Source organism: Scardinius erythrophthalmus (genome assembly GCF_964197995.2).
Source record: "Scardinius erythrophthalmus genome assembly, chromosome: 5".
In the NCBI taxonomy this organism is placed as follows: Eukaryota; Metazoa; Chordata; class Actinopteri; order Cypriniformes; family Leuciscidae; genus Scardinius; species Scardinius erythrophthalmus.
This window is the reverse complement of record NC_138225.1, coordinates 40,061,696-40,080,906: the sequence shown is the minus strand read 5'-3', so window position 1 is coordinate 40,080,906 and position 19,211 is coordinate 40,061,696. Positions and strand designations below refer to the sequence as shown.

General features: G+C 38.2%; 1 protein-coding gene across 1 annotated transcript; it reads left to right on the top strand.

Annotated features, from left to right (window-relative positions):
* Positions 1-279: 279 nt before the first annotated feature.
* LOC308690383 (uncharacterized protein) lies at positions 280-3,944 on the top strand (the record flags this gene model as incomplete). Its single annotated transcript, XM_081364784.1, has 5 exons — positions 280-298; positions 1,667-1,759; positions 2,773-2,892; positions 3,065-3,262; positions 3,631-3,944. 5 exons carry the CDS (start codon positions 280-282, stop codon positions 3,942-3,944), a joined length of 744 nt encoding a protein of 247 aa, XP_081220910.1.
* Between the last annotated feature and the right edge of the window lie 15,267 nt (positions 3,945-19,211).

Sequence of the window (19,211 nt, the reverse complement as noted above, 5' to 3'; positions counted from 1 at the left end):
CCGCGCTGATAAATGGCTGCCTACGTGAAACGTGACAGTTGTCCCATGACGTAAGTTAGTTTTGATTGGCCTGTTGCATTCTGAACCGCCAACTTGATCCCTATCAGAACCATAGACTGATCAGGACTCAGGAGTATTTCGACAGCTAGCTAAACAGTTAACGGCCTCCCCAAGTTGTATTGCCAATTGAAATCCTCTTACTTACCTAACGTTACATCCACACGAAAGAAAGGGGTTTCCCTGAAGAGGAACTGCCTCCAACGCAGCGCACCTGATACCATGGACCACTTGGACAAAGGTAACTTAACATGTCGGCTCTTCTTATGACCTAATGTTAGCTAGTAGTACCACTATGATGATGATTTATTTTACACTTAGTTTGCGGTGTTGAACATTATAACCAATCAAACATGTTTCTGATGAACGCAATGTCCAATCAGAGACATTTTAATTCGTCATCGCGTCATGAGGGTTGCATGCGCTTACTGAATAAATTCTGAATTCTCTCTTATTAGCCTATCATAAACAACAGAAAAAGACAGAAAAGATGCAAGTAAGAGATTAATTTTGCGTAACTCGCATTAGACTGAAGTCATGGACTGCTTCAGTGTTTTTTGATTGCTTTCTAATATATTCCCAGTTTCAATAACCATTTTGTTTTTCATGCTAGTGTTACTACTAGTAACGTTATTATATTTCAATGTTGTCTTTATTTCTAATAAAAAAAAGGAATACTGAATGTTTTTTTTACAGGCTATTTATCGTATGCAATGTAGATGTACATGAGCATCATTAAACAGTATAAACATAAATGCCATGTCAGATGCAGCTTATGTTCCACCTTTGCAGTTTCAAAATAGTTTTCGTTGATGGTGGCAGTAACAGTTTGTAGAATTGTGATTCAATAAAGTAATTGGTTAAATTTAAGTATTTGAAAAACGCAGATACACAGGTTTTAATAAGGTAAAACTGCCCTCTATACAGTGCTTGTCAAATTTATTACACCTCCAGCACCTGTCAAAATAAAGAGAATGTATTTTCGGAGTCTGTCAAAAAATGGTTTAAAACTAAAAATATAATTGTAATTTATTATGCAAAAAAGTAAGTAAAACAAATATTTTTTAATCACACAAAATAACCAAAAAACGTAGGCCTAATGTTTTGTATGGCCTATTCCGGTCTTGATAACGTTTGCATTCTTCCTGGCATTTTTATGTACTTTTCCACAGCCTCTGTTGTTATTGACTTCCAAATAGTTTCTATTTGTTCCCAAAGACTTGCTTTTCATAAAACATTTTGTGCAGTCTTTGAATCCACTAAATCCCAAATTTGTTTGTAAAATTGTTGTATTTAAGCTTTAGAAACACTACTGTGTCCTGGTGTGGATTAACTATTACAGAAACTTAAAAAAAAATATTTACGTAATCGCCAACACTGTTAGTTTAGGGCAGATATGGTGCAAACCTTACATTACACACACACACACACATATACTGTATATACTGTACATAAAAATTTGATTATCATTGACTATAGTTTTGGAACACTGAGCCATTTTAGGCTAAGCCTTTTCACGTTAAGTGTTGACGAATGTCCCTGATGCAACATTGCATCAGTTTGGCTACATTTGTCAGACAATAACATTATTCTTTTATGTTTTTACAAGATGATCTGTCCCAGCAAATAGATGAAGAACACCAAGGTAAAGAAGATGGTGACAATGACTTTTCTATTGTTGAAGTGGCATCTCCAGAAGCAGGTGAGTTTGCATTTACTTAATGGGGAACTAAACAGGGTTGTGTTTGCCAAAAGCATTGTTAGCCTAAGTTGATCATAGAGACCATTGGTGGCAATTGGTATACGATCAACTTAGGCTTACGATGCTTTTGGGAAATGCAGCCCAGGTTGTATGCATTTTGAATTTGAGATCAGCTGCTCTAGCTGAGGTCTTGTCCACTTTTTCTGTCAACAATGTATGACAAGTAGTTCTGTCAACGTTAACACAAACGCATGCGATTTCATTTTTGTCCAGCTTTAACGCAATTAACGCAGCATCCGTTATTTCTGTCATCCTTATTGTTATACGATCACGCTTTTATTCACGCAAATGGTTTTAACCATTCATGCACGACAAGACAAAAAAGAACATCCGGACACACACACAACACTCAGAAAGACTTGCGCGCCAGTATTGCGCTTGAACGAACAATAACACACATTTATGTAAAAATGTTTGTTTTGTCGAGGAACAGTCTTTAATGAGTTAAATAAAATCTAAAGAGTAAAGAGTACAGTAGTAAGAGAATGAGATGCGTGAGATCCTGTCAGCAGATGCAAGTCTTAGTGACAGCAGCCTCTGTTTCTCTCTATCAGTAAAGTTAACCAAAGAACATAGGGAACAGAGAAAATTACTCATTGCTCTTGACTAAAGAACGCTTGTAGCGTAATAAGGATTCATCTATTTTTAATTTATGCAGTGCAGTGTTTTTATAACCATATTCAATTCTTGTATATGATAGGAAAGGTACAGGTAAATATGAAATTTATTATGTTTTTGAGTGAGAATTATTTTAAGTTCACTTAAATTAAAAATTATAGTTTTTGAAGCATGACAAATGTTTAAAATTTGGACAAAAAGTTTTCATCAAAACATCAGTATAAATTACTAATATCAGTGATACTGGCCTAAATGAAAACTGTGATACCGCTGATTTTCTATTACTTGTTCATAAAAAAAAAAAATCTTTTGTTGATATTACATTGTTTTTAAAGGAGGACATGAGGAGTCTTCCTCCTTGGAGGATAAAGACAAGCTGATGGTCATGGCCCAGGCAATAAAGGCACTTGAAGAGGAACGAGATTTTCTCCGTCAAACTGTCCTAAAACTCTCAAGTAAGAAACATACAGTATATCTGTTTTGCTCTATTGACTGTTTTATTAAATAATTTAGTAATTACTGATAGTGATTTTTTTTTTTTTACTTCCACATCAATCATGAAATGCTGATTACTTCTCTAAGCATGTTTGACTTTTTGTCTAACTAAATGTGTTATTGTGTTCTTAGACAGAGGGGCAAAAAAGAAAGTTAAGAAAATCTTGGACTCAAGCACTGAATCCAGCACCAGTGGCACTGATGAGGAGTCCCTGAGTTCTTGCTCCTCTTCAGAGTCATCTGATAGCAACATTCCTCGGAAGAGGAAAATAGGTCATAAAAAGAAGACCAAGAGTGCTACCAGGTCAAATACGAAGCACAGCTCACGTGGTAAGCGCATGTTCTGTTTTTGGATCTCATCTTTCTGTTGATGTGTATTTACTCCATATAACACATTGCACATATTGGTTATCAGTCTCCCTGACTACAATTGGTACTGATATTGTCCCTGAAAAAATCAGTTGACCCCTAGTTTTGATGTATTTCCAATATTGTTAGAACATTAACATATTTAGAAAATGTCTGAGAAATGCGAACATGATTTGTATGATAGGAAACTTATTGTAAAAAATGCAAGCAGTTCAAGAGCACCAAGATTTTTTTATATGTTTGTGTGGTGTGTGTTTTCAACTGGAAATTGATCAGTTTGATGCAAGTCTTGTTTTATTCTGGTTTTAATTTTGTTATTCTTTTTACAGCAACAACCCCAGAAGATGTACTGAAGCGGTACAATAAAGTTCTTCACGCCTTCAAGAAAGAAGGGAGTATCAGTAAGGCATGCACCAAAGTCGGGGTTGACCGAAATACACTGGCATTAACAGCTGTTGTGGCTGAAATACAGCTTGTTGATCCAGAGTTTTACCGAAGCCTCTCAAAGTTCAGAGTCAAGGAGGAGAAACTCTGCGACTTTGCAAAGAGGTGCCTGCAGTCACTGACAGCAGACCTAAGGTCTGACATAGAAAAATCCAAAAAAGAGCGTAAACTGCTGCCAATAAAATATAAATTGAGATAGAAAGACAAAACCTCCAATCCTCTTATTTAATTATGTTTAGACGTTATTGTTAAGGTAAATTTTGTAATTCACGCCAGTTCACTGTGCTACACTGTGATTTTCCTTAAACCATGACCAAAATTGTCAAATTAACCTCAGTTACCATTTCAGAACAATAATTAATATCAAGAATTATACAATACTGTTCTAGTGTTAACCCAGCTGCAAGTACACTGAAGTTTTGCTTCAGAATCTGTTAAACTGTTGAGTTTAATGTGTTAATAAACATTGTTTAGCTTTACTACATTTCCCCCCCTCTTTTTTTTGCAGTCCTCTATACTTGATTTACCGAGAAGTAATCAAGGTTTAATACTTGGCCATTTTACCCATGCAATTGTTAAATTACTTTCAAGTAAGTGGGAAGTTCCTATGAAATTATCATGTAACAACACTGATGGTACACAACATTGACCCTAACAATTACACTTTAAATTAAGTGGACAGTTCCTGAGGAGTTACCATGTAAGTACACTGTAAATACGGTGTTTCACAGAGGTTTGGGTTTTGCATATTACACAGTAGGTTATGACCGTTTTACACTTTATATTAAGTGGACAGTTCCTGAGGAGTTACTATGTAAGTACACTGTAAATACAGTGTTTCACAGAGGTTTGGGTTTTGCATATTACACAGTAATTATGAAAGTTTTACACTTTATATTAAGTGGACAGTTCCTGAGGAGTTACCATGTAAGTACACTGTTAATACAGTGTTTCACAGAGGTTTGGGTTTTGCATATTACACAGTAGGTTATGACCGTTTTACACTTTATATTAAGTGGACAGTTCCTGAGGAGTTACCATGTAAGTACACTGTAAATACGGTGTTTCACAGAGGTTTGGGTTTTGCATATTACACAGTAGGTTATGACCGTTTTACACTTTATATTAAGTGGACAGTTCCTGAGGAGTTACTATGTAAGTACACTGTAAATACAGTGTTTCACAGAGGTTTGGGTTTTGCATATTACACAGTAATTATGAAAGTTTTACACTTTATATTAAGTGGACAGTTCCTGAGGAGTTACCATGTAAGTACACTGTTAATACAGTGTTTCACAGAGGTTTGGGTTTTGCATATTACACAGTAGGTTATGACCGTTTTACACTTTATATTAAGTGGACAGTTCCTTAGGAGTTACCATGTAAGTACACTGTTAATACAGTGTTTCACAGAGGTTTGGGTTTTGCATATTACACAGTAGGTTATGACCGTTTTACACTTTATATTAAGTGGACAGTTCCTGAGGAGTTACCATGTAAGTACACTGTTAATACGGTGTTTCACAGAGGTTTGGGTTTTGCATATTACACAGTAGGTTATGACCGTTTTACACTTTATATTAAGTGGACAGTTCCTGAGGAGTTACCATGTAAGTACACTGTAAATACAGTGTTTCACAGAGGTTTGGGTTTTGCATATTACACAGTAGGTTATGACCGTTTTACACTTTATATTAAGTGGACAGTTCCTGAGGAGTTACTATGTAAGTACACTGTAAATACAGTGTTTCACAGAGGTTTGGGTTTTGCATATTACACAGTAATTATGAAAGTTTTACACTTTATATTAAGTGGACAGTTCCTGAGGAGTTACTATGTAAGTACACTGTACATACAGTGTTTCACAGAGGTTTGGGTTTTGCATATTACACAGTAATTATGAAAGTTTTACACTTTATATTAAGTGGACAGTTCCTGAGGAGTTACCATGTAAGTACACTGTTAATACAGTGTTTCACAGAGGTTTGGGTTTTGCATATTACACAGTAGGTTATGACCGTTTTACACTTTATATTAAGTGGACAGTTCCTTAGGAGTTACCATGTAAGTACACTGTAAATACAGTGTTTCACAGAGGTTTGGGTTTTGCATATTACACAGTAGGTTATGACCGTTTTACACTTTATATTAAGTGGACAGTTCCTGAGGAGTTACCATGTAAGTACACTGTAAATACAGTGTTTCACAGAGGTTTGGGTTTTGCATATTACACAGTAGGTTATGACCGTTTTACACTTTATATTAAGTGGACAGTTCCTGAGGAGTTACTATGTAAGTACACTGTAAATACAGTGTTTCACAGAGGTTTGGGTTTTGCATATTACACAGTAATTATGAAAGTTTTACACTTTATATTAAGTGGACAGTTCCTGAGGAGTTACTATGTAAGTACACTGTAAATACAGTGTTTCACAGAGGTTTGGGTTTTGCATATTACACAGTAATTATGAAAGTTTTACACTTTATATTAAGTGGACAGTTCCTGAGGAGTTACCATGTAAGTACACTGTTAATACAGTGTTTCACAGAGGTTTGGGTTTTGCATATTACACAGTAGGTTATGACCGTTTTACACTTTATATTAAGTGGACAGTTCCTTAGGAGTTACCATGTAAGTACACTGTAAATACAGTGTTTCACAGAGGTTTGGGTTTTGCATATTACACAGTAGGTTATGACCGTTTTACACTTTATATTAAGTGGACAGTTCCTTAGGAGTTACCATGTAAGTACACTGTTAATACAGTGTTTCACAGAGGTTTGGGTTTTGCATATTACACAGTAGGTTATGACCGTTTTACACTTTATATTAAGTGGACAGTTCCTGAGGAGTTACTATGTAAGTACACTGTTAATACAGTGTTTCACAGAGGTTTGGGTTTTGCATATTACACAGTAGGTTATGACCGTTTTACACTTTATATTAAGTGGACAGTTCCTTAGGAGTTACCATGTAAGTACACTGTTAATACAGTGTTTCACAGAGGTTTGGGTTTTGCATATTACACAGTAGGTTATGACCGTTTTACACTTTATATTAAGTGGACAGTTCCTTAGGAGTTACTATGTAAGTACACTGTAAATACAGTGTTTCACAGAGGTTTGGGTTTTGCATATTACATAGTAGGTTATGACCGTTTTACACTTTATATTAAGTGGACAGTTCCTGAGGAGTTACCATGTAAGTACACTTAATACAGTGTTTTTAATAATACAGTAAGGACGACCTTTTTAGACTTTATATTGTTTACCGTTGCTGAGGAGTTACCATGTAAGTACACTGTAATTCAACAGTCCTGCCAGTCATAAATACATGGTATAAACATAGGAATCATCCTGGTTTACATATAGTTTCAGTGTAATCCAAACTGGTAACTGCAGCATTGGATTCCATGTGGAATTGGAACAACTTGATTAAATACATGTTGTTGTTACAAAACGTAGTTACATAATTCCTGTTACACGTGTACTTACTGAAGTGAAAAAAGTGTTGTTACCAATTTACTGTTACACATTTGTACTTACGCATACCATTCCATGAGTTGTTACATATGTGTAGGTACACAAATATTACAGTTGTAGGTACTATGTACTAGTGTGTACTTACGCTGTAGTTACATACTATGTACACATGTAGTTACCATGTAAGTTCACAGGTATTAGGGCCACTTAATATAAAGTGGGACCCAATTAAGTGTCACACTTTAATCATATAGTGAACAGTGGTGTTGTAAATACCTAAAGAGTTACATATGCCAAGTTGTCTATAAAAATCTCACACAGCAATTATGAGAACACAACATGAAAACAAATAAGAAGAACCCGTCAAAGTCTAGAACTCTTGACTAGTTTGATTCCATAATAACCCAATGGATGAATTGCAAAAAGCAAGTGCATATTTACTATCTGGATGGCAGGCTACACTAATAAACAAGGTTTGCAAAGTGGTGCAATGGATCGCTGGGTCCTACCACCTTGGTGAAAACTTGTTGGGACCCGAGGGGTATATATGCCTCCAGCACAGGCGTCAGCAGATACCATTGGGGAACAGGCTTTGACCCCATAGATGATATCTTTTCCCTTCAAGGTTTAGTCATAGAACATCACTGGAACAGAACAATGCATCCACACAGAGCAAACTTGAACTAATATAAACTTTTTCTTACAATTAATTTTCACACTTTAATCATATAGTGAACAGTCGTGTTGTAAATACCTAAAGAGTTACATATGCCAAGTAAGAAAACATATAAGTGGCTACATGTGGTGTGATAGAATTTCAAGGCCCTAGGCATAGTTGTCTATAAAAATCTCATACAGCAATCATGTGAAAAGCAACATGAAAACAAATAAGAAGAACCCGTCAAAATCTAGAACTCTTGATTAGTTTGATTCCATAATAACCCAATGGATGAATTGCAAAAAGCAAGTGCATATTTACTATCTGGATGGCAGGCTACACGAATAAACAAGGTATGCAAAGGGGCGAAATGGATCGCTGGGTCCTACCACCTTGGTGAAAACTTGCTGGGACCCGAGGGGTATATATGCCTCCAGCAAAGGCTTCAGCAGATACCATTGGGGAACAGGCTTTGACCCCATAGGTGATATCTTTTCCCTTCAAGGTTTAGTCATAGAACATCACTGGAACAGAACAATACATCCACACAGAGCAAACTTGAACTAAGATAAACTTTTTCTTACAATTAATTTTCACACTTTAATCGTTGTAAATACCTAAAGAGTTACATATGCCAAGTAAGAAAACATATACGTGGCTACATGTGGTGTGATAGAACTTCAAGGCCCTAGGCATAGTCGTCTATAAAAATCTCATACAGCAATCATGTGAAAAGCAACATGAAAACAAATAAGAAGAACCCGTCAAAGTCTAGAACTCTTGATTAGTTTGATTCCATAATAACCCAATGGATGAATTGCAAAGCAAGTGCATATTTATTATCTGGAGGGCAGGCTACACGAATAAACAAGGTATGCAAAGGGTCGATATGGATCGTTGGGTCCTACCACCTTGGTGAAAACTTGCTGGGACCCGAGGGGTATACTCGGTTTAGTCATAGAAGATCACTGGAACAGAACAATGCATCCACACAGAGCAAACTTGAACTAATATAAACTTCTTCTTACGATTAATTTGCACACTTTTATTATATAGTGACCAGTGGTGTTGTAAATACCTACAGAGTTACATATGCCAAGTAAGAAAACATATAAGTGGCTACATGTTGTGTGATAGAACTTCAAGGCCCTAGGCATAGTTGTCTATAAAAATCTCATACAGCAATCATGTGAAAAGCAACATGAAAGCAAATAAGAAGAACCCGTGAAAGTCTAGAACTCTTGATTAGTTTGATTCCATAATAACCCAACGGATGAATTGCAAAAAGCAAGTGCATATTTAATATCTGGATGGCAGGCTACACGAATAAACAAGGTATGCAAAGTGGTGCAATGGATCGCTGGGTCCTACCACCTTGGTGAAAACTTGCTGGGAGCCGAGGGATATATATGCCTCCAGCAAAGGCTTCAGCAGATACCATTGGGGAACAGGCTTTGAGCCCATGGGTGATATCTTTTCCCTTCAAGGTATAGTCATAGAACATCACTGGAACAGAACAATACATCCACACAGAACAAACTTGAACTAATATAAACTTTTTCTTACAATTAATTTTCACACTTTAATCACATAGTGAACAGTTGTGTTGTAAATACCTAAAGAGTTACATATGCCATGTAAGAAAACATATAAGTGGCTACATGTGGTGTGATAGAACTTCAAGGCCCTAGGCATAGTTGTCTATAAAAATCTCAAACAGCAATTATGATAACAGCAACATGAAAACAAATAAGAAGAACCCGTCAAAGTGTAGAACTCTTGACTAGTTTCATTCCATAATAACCCAATGGATGAATTGCAAAAAGCAAGTGCATATTTACTATCTGGATGGCAGGCTACACTAATAAACAAGGTATGCAAAGTGGTGCAATGGATCGCTGGGTCCTACCACCTTGGTGAAAACTTGCTGGGACCCGAGGGATATATATGCCTCCAGCAAAGGCTTCAGCAGATACCATTGGGGAACAGGCTTTGACCCCATAGGTGATATCTTTTCCCTTCAAGGTTTAGTCATAGAACATCACTGGAACAGAACAATGCATCCACACAGAGCAAACTTGAACTAATATAAACTTTATCCTACAATAAATTTTCACACTTTAATCGTTGTAAATACCGAAATAGTTACATATGCCAATTAAAAAAACATATAAGTGGCTACATGTGGTGTGATAGAACTTCAAGGCCCTAGGCATAGTTGTCTATAAAAATCTCATACAGCAATCATAAGAACAGCAACATGAAAACAAATAAGAAGAACCCGTCAAAGTCTAGAGCTCTTGATTAGTTTGATTCCATAATAACCCAATGGATGAATTGCAAAAAGCAAGTGCATATTTACTATCTGGATGGCAGGCTACACTAATAAACAAGGTATGCAAAGTGGTGCAATGGATCGCTGGGTCCTACCACCTTGGTGAAAACTTGCTGGGACCCGAGGGGTATATATGCCTCCAGCAAAGGCTTCAGCAGATACCATTGGGGAACAGGCTTTGACCCCATAGGTGATATCTTTTCCCTTCAAGGTTTAGTCATAGAACATCACTGGAACAGAACAATACATCCACACAGAGCAAACTTGAACTAATATAAACTATTTCTTACAATTAATTTTCACACTTTAATCGTTGTAAATACCTAAAGAGTTACAAATGCCAAGTAAGAAAACATATACGTGGCTACATGTGGTGTGATAGAACTTCAAGGCCCTAGGCATAGTCGTCTATAAAAATCTCATACAGCAATCATGTGAAAAGCAACATGAAAACAAATAAGAAGAACACGTCAAAGTCTAGAACTCTTGATTAGTTTGATTCCATAATAACCCAATGGATGAATTGCAAAGCAAGTGCATATTTATTATCTGGAGGGCAGGCTACACGAATAAACAAGGTATGCAAAGGGTCGATATGGATCGTTGGGTCCTACCACCTTGGTGAAAACTTGCTGGGACCCGAGGGGTATACTCGGTTTAGTCATAGAACATCACTGGAACAGAACAATACATCCACACAGAGCAAACTTGAACTAATATAAACTTTTTTTTACAATTAAGTGTCACACTTTAATCATATAGTGAACAGTGGTGTTGTAAATACCTAAAGAGTTACATATGCCAAGTTGTCTATAAAAATCTCAAACAGCAATTATGAGAACAGCAACATGAAAACAAATAAGAAGAACCCGTCAAAGTCTAGAACTCTTGACTAGTTTGATTCCATAATAACCCAATGGATGAATTGCAAAAAGCAAGTGCATATTTACTATCTGGATGGCAGGCTACACTAATAAACAAGGTATGCAAAGTGGTGCAATGGATCGCTGGGTCCTACCACCTTGGTGAAAACTTGTTGGGACCCGAGGGGTATATATGCCTCCAGCACAGGCGTCAGCAGATACCATTGGGGAACAGGCTTTGACCCCATAGATGATATCTTTTCTCTTCAAGGTTTAGTCATAGAACATCACTGGAACAGAACAATGCATCCACACAGAGCAAACTTGAACTAATATAAACTTTTTCTTACAATTAATTTTGCACACTTTAATCATATAGTGAACAGTCGTGTTGTAAATACCTAAAGAGTTACATATGCCAAGTAAGAAAACATATAAGTGGCTACATGTGGTGTGATCGAATTTCAAGGCCCTAGGCATAGTTGTCTATAAAAATCTCATACAGCAATCATGTGAAAAGCAACATGAAAACAAATAAGAAGAACCCGTCAAAATCTAGAACTCTTGATTAGTTTGATTCCAAAATAACCCAATGGATGAATTGCAAAAAGCAAGTGCATATTTACTATCTGGATGGCAGGCTACACGAATAAACAAGGTATGCAAAGGGGCGAAATGGATCGCTGGGTCCTACCACCTTGGTGAAAACTTGCTGGGACCCGAGGGGTATATATTCCTCCAGGAAAGGCTTCAGCAGATACCATTGGGGAACAGGCTTTGACCCCATAGGTGATATCTTTTCCCTTCAAGGTTTAGTCATAGAACATCACTGCAACAGAACAATGCATCCACACAGAGCAAACTTGAACTAATATAAACTTTATCCTACAATAAATTTTCACACTTTAATCGTTGTAAATACCTAAAGAGTTACATATGCCAAGTAAAAAAAAACATATAAGTGGCTACATGTGGTGTGATAGAACTTCAAGGCCCTAGGCATAGTTGTCTATACAAATCTCATACAGCAATCATAAGAACAGCAACATGAAAACAAATAAGAAGAATCCGTCAAAGTCTAGAACTCTTGATTAGTTTGATTCCATAATAACCCAATGGATGAATTGCAAAAAGCAAGTGCATATTTACTATCTGGATGGCAGGCTGCACGAATAAACAAGGTATGCAAAGGGGCGAAATGGATTGCTGGGTCCTACCACCTTGGTGAAAACTTGCTGGGACCCGAGGGGTATATATTCCTCCAGGAAAGGCTTCAGCAGATACCATTGGGGAACAGGCTTTGACCCCATAGGTGATATCTTTTCCCTTCAAGGTTTAGTCATAGAACATCACTGGAACAGAACAATGCATCCACACAGAGCAAACTTGAACTAATATAAACTTTATCCTACAATAAATTTTCACACTTTAATCGTTGTAAATACCTAAAGAGTTACATATGCCAAGTAAAAAAACATATAAGTGGCTACATGTGGTGTGATAGAACTTCAAGGCCCTAGGCACAGTCGTCTATAAAAATCTCATACAGCAATCATGTGAAAAGCAACATGAAAACAAATAAGAAGAACCCGTCAAAGTCTAGAACTCTTGATTAGTTTGATTCCATAATAACCCAATGGATGAATTGCAAAGCAAGTGCATATTTATTATCTGTAGGGCAGGCTACACGAATAAACAAGGTATGCAAAGGGTCGATATGGATCGTTGGGTCCTACCACCTTGGTGAAAACTTGCTGGGACCCGAGGGGTATACTCGGTTTAGTCATAGAAGATCACTGGAACAGAACAATGCATCCACACAGAGCAAACTTGAACTAATATAAACTTCTTCTTACGATTTATTTGCACACTTTTATTATATAGTGACCAGTGGTGTTGTAAATACCTACAGAGTTACATATGCCAAGTAAGAAAACATATAAGTGGCTACATGTTGTGTGTAGAACTTCAAGGCCCTAGGCATAGTTGTCTATAAAAATCTCATACAGCAATCATGTGAAAAGCAACATGAAAGCAAATAAGAAGAACCCGTGAAAGTCTAGAACTCTTGATTAGTTTGATTCCATAATAACCCAACGGATGAATTGCAAAAAGCAAGTGCATATTTAATATCTGGATGGCAGGCTACACGAATAAACAAGGTATGCAAAGTGGTGCAATGGATCGCTGGGTCCTACCACCTTGGTGAAAACTTCCTGGGAGCCGAGGGATATATATGCCTCCAGCAAAGGCTTCAGCAGATACCATTGGGGAACAGGCTTTGACCCCATAGGTGATATATTTTCCCTTCAAGGTATAGTCATAGAACATCACTGGAACAGAACAATACATCCACACAGAGCAAACTTGAACTAATATAAACTTTTTCTTACAATTAATTTTCACACTTTAATCACATAGTGAACAGTCGTGTTGTAAATACCTAAAGAGTTACATATGCCATGTAAGAAAACATATAAGTGGCTACATGTGGTGTGATAGAACTTCAAGGCCCTAGGCATAGTTGTCTATAAAAATCTCAAACAGCAATTATGATAACAGCAACATGAAAACAAATAAGAAGAACCCGTCAAAGTGTAGAACTCTTGACTAGTTTGATTCCATAATAACCCAATGGATGAATTGCAAAAAGCAAGTGCATATTTACTATCTGGATGGCAGGCTACACTAATAAACAAGGTATGCAAAGTGGTGCAATGGATCGCTGGGTCCTACCACCTTGGTGAAGACTTGTTGGGACCCGAGGGGTATATATGCCTCCAGCACAGGCGTCAGCAGATACCATTGGGGAACAGGCTTTGACCCCATAGATGATATCTTTTCTCTTCAAGGTTTAGTCATAAAACATCACTGGAACAGAACAATGCATCCACACAGAGCAAACTTGAACTAATATAAACTTTTTCTTACAATTAATTTTCACACTTTAATCATATAGTGAACAGTCGTGTTGTAAATACCTAAAGAGTTACATATGCCAAGTAAGAAAACATATAAGTGGCTACATGTGGTGTAATAGAACTTCAAGGCCCTAGGCATAGTTGTCTATAAAAATCTCATACAGCAATCATGTGAAAAGCAACATGAAAACAAATAAGAAGAACCCGTCAAAATCTAGAACTCTTGATTAGTTTGATTCCATAATAACCCAATGGATGAATTACAAAAAGCAAGTGCATATTTACTATCTGGATGGCAGGCTACACGAATAAACAAGGTATGCAAAGGGGCGAAATGGATTGCTGGGTCCTACCACCTTGGTGAAAACTTGCTGGGACCCGAGGGGTATATATTCCTCCAGGAAAGGCTTCAGCAGATACCATTGGGGAACAGGCTTTGACCCCATAGGTGATATCTTTTCCCTTCAAGGTTTAGTCATAGAACATCACTGGAACAGAACAATGCATCCACACAGAGCAAACTTGAACTAATATAAACTTTATCCTACAATAAATTTTCACACTTTAATCGTTGTAAATACCTAAAGAGTTACATATGCCAAGTAAAAAAACATATAAGTGGCTACATGTGGTGTGATAGAACTTCAAGGCCCTAGGCACAGTTGTCTATAAAAATCTCATACAGCAATCATAAGAACAGCAACATGAAAACAAATAAGAAGAACCCGTCAAAGTCTAGAACTCTTGATTAGTTTGATTCCATAATAACCCAATGGATGAATTGCAAAAAGCAAGTGCATATTTACTATCTGGATGGCAGGCTACACTAATAAACAAGGTATGCAAAGTGGTGCAATGGATCGCTGGGTCCTACCACCTTGGTGAAAACTTGCTGGGACCCGAGGGGTATATATGCCTCCAGCAAAGGCTTCAGCAGATACCATTGGGGAACAGGCTTTGACCCCATAGGTGATATCTTTTCCCTTCAAGGTTTAGTCATAGAACATCACTGGAACAGAACAATACATCCACACAGAGCAAACTTGAACTAATATAAACTATTTCTTACAATTAATTTTCACACTTTAATCGTTGTAAATACCTAAAGAGTTACAAATGCCAAGTAAGAAAACATATACGTGGCTACATGTGGTGTGATAGAACTTCAAGGCCCTAGGCATAGTCGTCTATAAAAATCTCATACAGCAATCATGTGAAAAGCAACATGAAAACAAATAAGAAGAACACGTCAAAGTCTAGAACTCTTGATTAGTTTGATTCCATAATAACCCAATGGATGAATTGCAAAGCAAGTGCATATTTATTATCTGGAGGGCAGGCTACACGAATAAACAAGGTATGCAAAGGGTCGATATGGATCGTTGGGTCCTACCACCTTGGTGAAAACTTGCTGGGACCCGAGGGGTATACTCGGTTTAGTCATAAAACATCACTGGAACAGAACAATACATCCACACAGAGCAAACTTGAACTAATATAAACTTTTTCTTACAATTAAGTGTCACACTTTAATCATATAGTGAACAGTGGTGTTGTAAATACCTAAAGAGTTACATATGCCAAGTTGTCTATAAAAATCTCAAACAGCAATTATGAGAACACAACATGAAAACAAATAAGAAGAACCCGTCAAAGTCTAGAACTCTTGACTAGTTTGATTCCATAATAACCCAATGGATGAATTGCAAAAAGCAAGTGCATATTTACTATCTGGATGGCAGGCTACACTAATAAACAAGGTATGCAAAGTGGTGCAATGGATCGCTGGGTCCTACCACCTTGGTGAAAACTTGTTGGGACCCGAGGGGTATATATGCCTCCAGCACAGGCGTCAGCAGATACCATTGGGGAACAGGCTTTGACCCCATAGATGATATCTTTTCCCTTCAAGGTTTAGTCATAGAACATCACTGGAACAGAACAATGCATCCACACAGAGCAAACTTGAACTAATATAAACTTTTTCTTACAATTAATTTTCACACTTTAATCATATAGTGAACAGTCGTGTTGTAAATACCTAAAGAGTTACATATGCCAAGTAAGAAAACATATAAGTGGCTACATGTGGTGTGATAGAATTTCAAGGCCCTAGGAATAGTTGTCTATAAAAATCTCATACAGCAATCATGTGAAAAGCAACATGAAAACAAATAAGAAGAACCCGTCAAAATCTAGAACTCTTGATTAGTTTGATTCCATAATAACCCAATGGATGAATTGCAAAAAGCAAGTGCATATTTACTATCTGGATGGCAGGCTACACGAATAAACAAGGTATGCAAAGGGGCGAAATGGATCGCTGGGTCCTACCACCTTGGTGAAAACTTGCTGGGACCCGAGGGGTATATATGCCTCCAGCAAAGGCTTCAGCAGATACCATATGGGAACAGGCTTTGACCCCATAGGTGATAGACCCCATAGTTTGACCCCTTCTTGCTTTGGCTCTCAACGAAGGCGGTCGCATTTTCCTACCCTCCTCTCCCTTATCTTCCCTGCTTTGCTCCTCTCGTCTAGTCTACTGTCTTGTACTTTGAGAGACTCTCTCCGCACTGCTCTACAAATTAAGAAATTATGGATTTGATCAACTGGTCTCTCAACGCAATTGACACCATCTTCTCGACGAGAAGCTTGGGTTCGGGGGAACCTGACTGCCCTGCCGGAACGTTCGCAGCTGGCTACACGATGGACGCATGGGAGAGGTGGCGGGTCGTGTGTCTGGCGGCTCTTTCCGTGGAGGACGTTGAAGATATCTACCTATTCGGAACCATGATAACAGGTTTTCTGCTGTTTGGATTAGGCATTGCCCTGGTTTATCGAGGAATTAAGAAGACGGTGACAGCTGTCCAAAGCCCCACAAGGCTGCCCGTTATGATTGAAGCAGTGGGCAGAGCTGTTGGCACTCAGACTGTGACTATGAACCACAATATGGATAACATCATGGAGAAGCTCACAGCTTTGCAAAGGCAAATGGATCGTTTCGGAGACCCAAACGGACCAGGAGCTGTGTAAATTGGAATGCGGCTACTCGTCCCAAGACCAAACAACCACAATCTTATCTGCTTTTGGCCCCCCTCTATCAGCACTGGCCTTGGCCGAGGCCGCTGCTGGAACAACAACTCCCTCTGGAGAGAGCACTGCAGCGAGACGCTCTTGCGTTCCTTCCCCGACTCCACACTGACACCTGCTGATTGTTGACTCTGTCTGGGACCTGATCAAGGTTGTCTCCATGGCAATTGCTGTGTTTCGCTATGACATCCTGCGGACTGAGGCACCTAGATTGGGATGCCAGGCGTAGCGACTCTTCAGGCCTACACATACACGAACTCTTACATAGATACAGATATGCAATCACCCTCCCCCACCCCCCATCCCACGCCTTCGACGCTTTTTACCACCAGTTTGTCAGGCGGGTCTGTGACCAGCGCCGAAATGGCTGCAGGACCGGATGGCTGCTTGCCTTTGCTGGATTACCTCCAACCCCTCCCCCCTCCCCCCTCCCCCCTCCCCCCTCCCCCCTCCCCTCTCCCCTCTCCCCTCTCCCCTGTTGCAAGTCTTGTGTGTTCATGTTGTGTACTGATTATGTGCAAATTGCTGAGGTGTTTTACTGTCCCCAAACTGTACTCCCTATTGGAGCATAGTCTGGGGGTTGCCTTTTTTTCTCCTCAACTCTCCTCATGTTATGCTGTTCTTACTAACTTCAGGTCGGTCCTAAATTGCATTTCGTTGCCTTGTACCTGTACTTGTGTAATGACAATAAATTGAATCTAATCTAATCTAATCTAATCTAATCTAATATCTTTTCCCTTCAAGGTTTAGTCATAGAACATCACTGGAACAGAACAATACATCCACACAGAGCAAACTTGAACTAAGATAAACTTTTTCTTGCAATTAATTTTCACACTTTAATCGTTGTAAATACCTAAAGAGTTACATATGCCAAGTAAGAAAACATATACGTGGCTACATGTGGTGTGATAGAACTTCAAGGCCCTAGGCATAGTCGTCTATAAAAATCTCATACAGCAATCATGTGAAAAGCAACATGAAAACAAATAAGAAGAACCCGTCAAAGTCTAGAACTCTTGATTAGTGTGATTCCATAATAACCCAATGGATGAATTGCAAAGCAAGTGCATATTTATTATCTGGAGGGCAGGCTACACGAATAAACAAGGTATGCAAAGGGTCGATATGGATCGTTGGGTCCTACCACCTTGGTGAAAACTTGCTGGGACCCGAGGGGTATACTCGGTTTAGTCATAAAAGATCACTGGAACAGAACAATGCATCCACACAGAGCAAACTTGAACTAATACAAACTTTTTCTTACGATTAATTTGCACACTTTTATTATATAGTGACCAGTGGTGTTGTAAATACCTACAGAGTTACATATGCCAAGTAAGAAAACATATAAGTGGCTACATGTTGTGTGATAGAACTTCAAGGCCCTAGGCATAGTTGTCTATAAAAATCTCATACAGCAATCATGTGAAAAGCAACATGAAAGCAAATAAGAAGAACCCGTGAAAGTCTAGAACTCTTGATTAGTTTGATTCCATAATAACCCAACGGATGAATTGCAAAAAGCAAGTGCATATTTAATATCTGGATGGCAGGCTACACGAATAAACAAGGTATGCAAAGTGGTGCAATGGATCGCTGGGTCCTACCACCTTGGTGAAAACTTGCTGGGAGCCGAGGGATATATATGCCTCCAGCAAAGGCTTCAGCAGATACCATTGGGGAACAGGCTTTGACCCCATAGGTGATATATTTTCCCTTCAAGGTTTAGTCATAGAACATCACTGGAACAGAACAATGCATCCACACAGAGCAAACTTGAACTAATATAAACTTTTTCTTACAATTAATTTTCACACTTTAATCATATAGTGAACAGTCGTGTTGTAAATACCTAAAGAGTTACATATGCCAAGTAAGAAAACATATAAGTGGCTACATGTGGTGTGATAGAATTTCAAGGCCCTAGGCATAGTTGTCTATAAAAATCTCATACAGCAATCATGTGAAAAGCAACATGAAAACAAATAAGAAGAACCCGTCAAAATCTAGAACTCTTGATTAGTTTGATTCCATAATAACCCAATGGATGAATTGCAAAAAGCAAGTGCATATTTACTATCTGGATGGCAGGCTACACGAATAAACAAGGTAT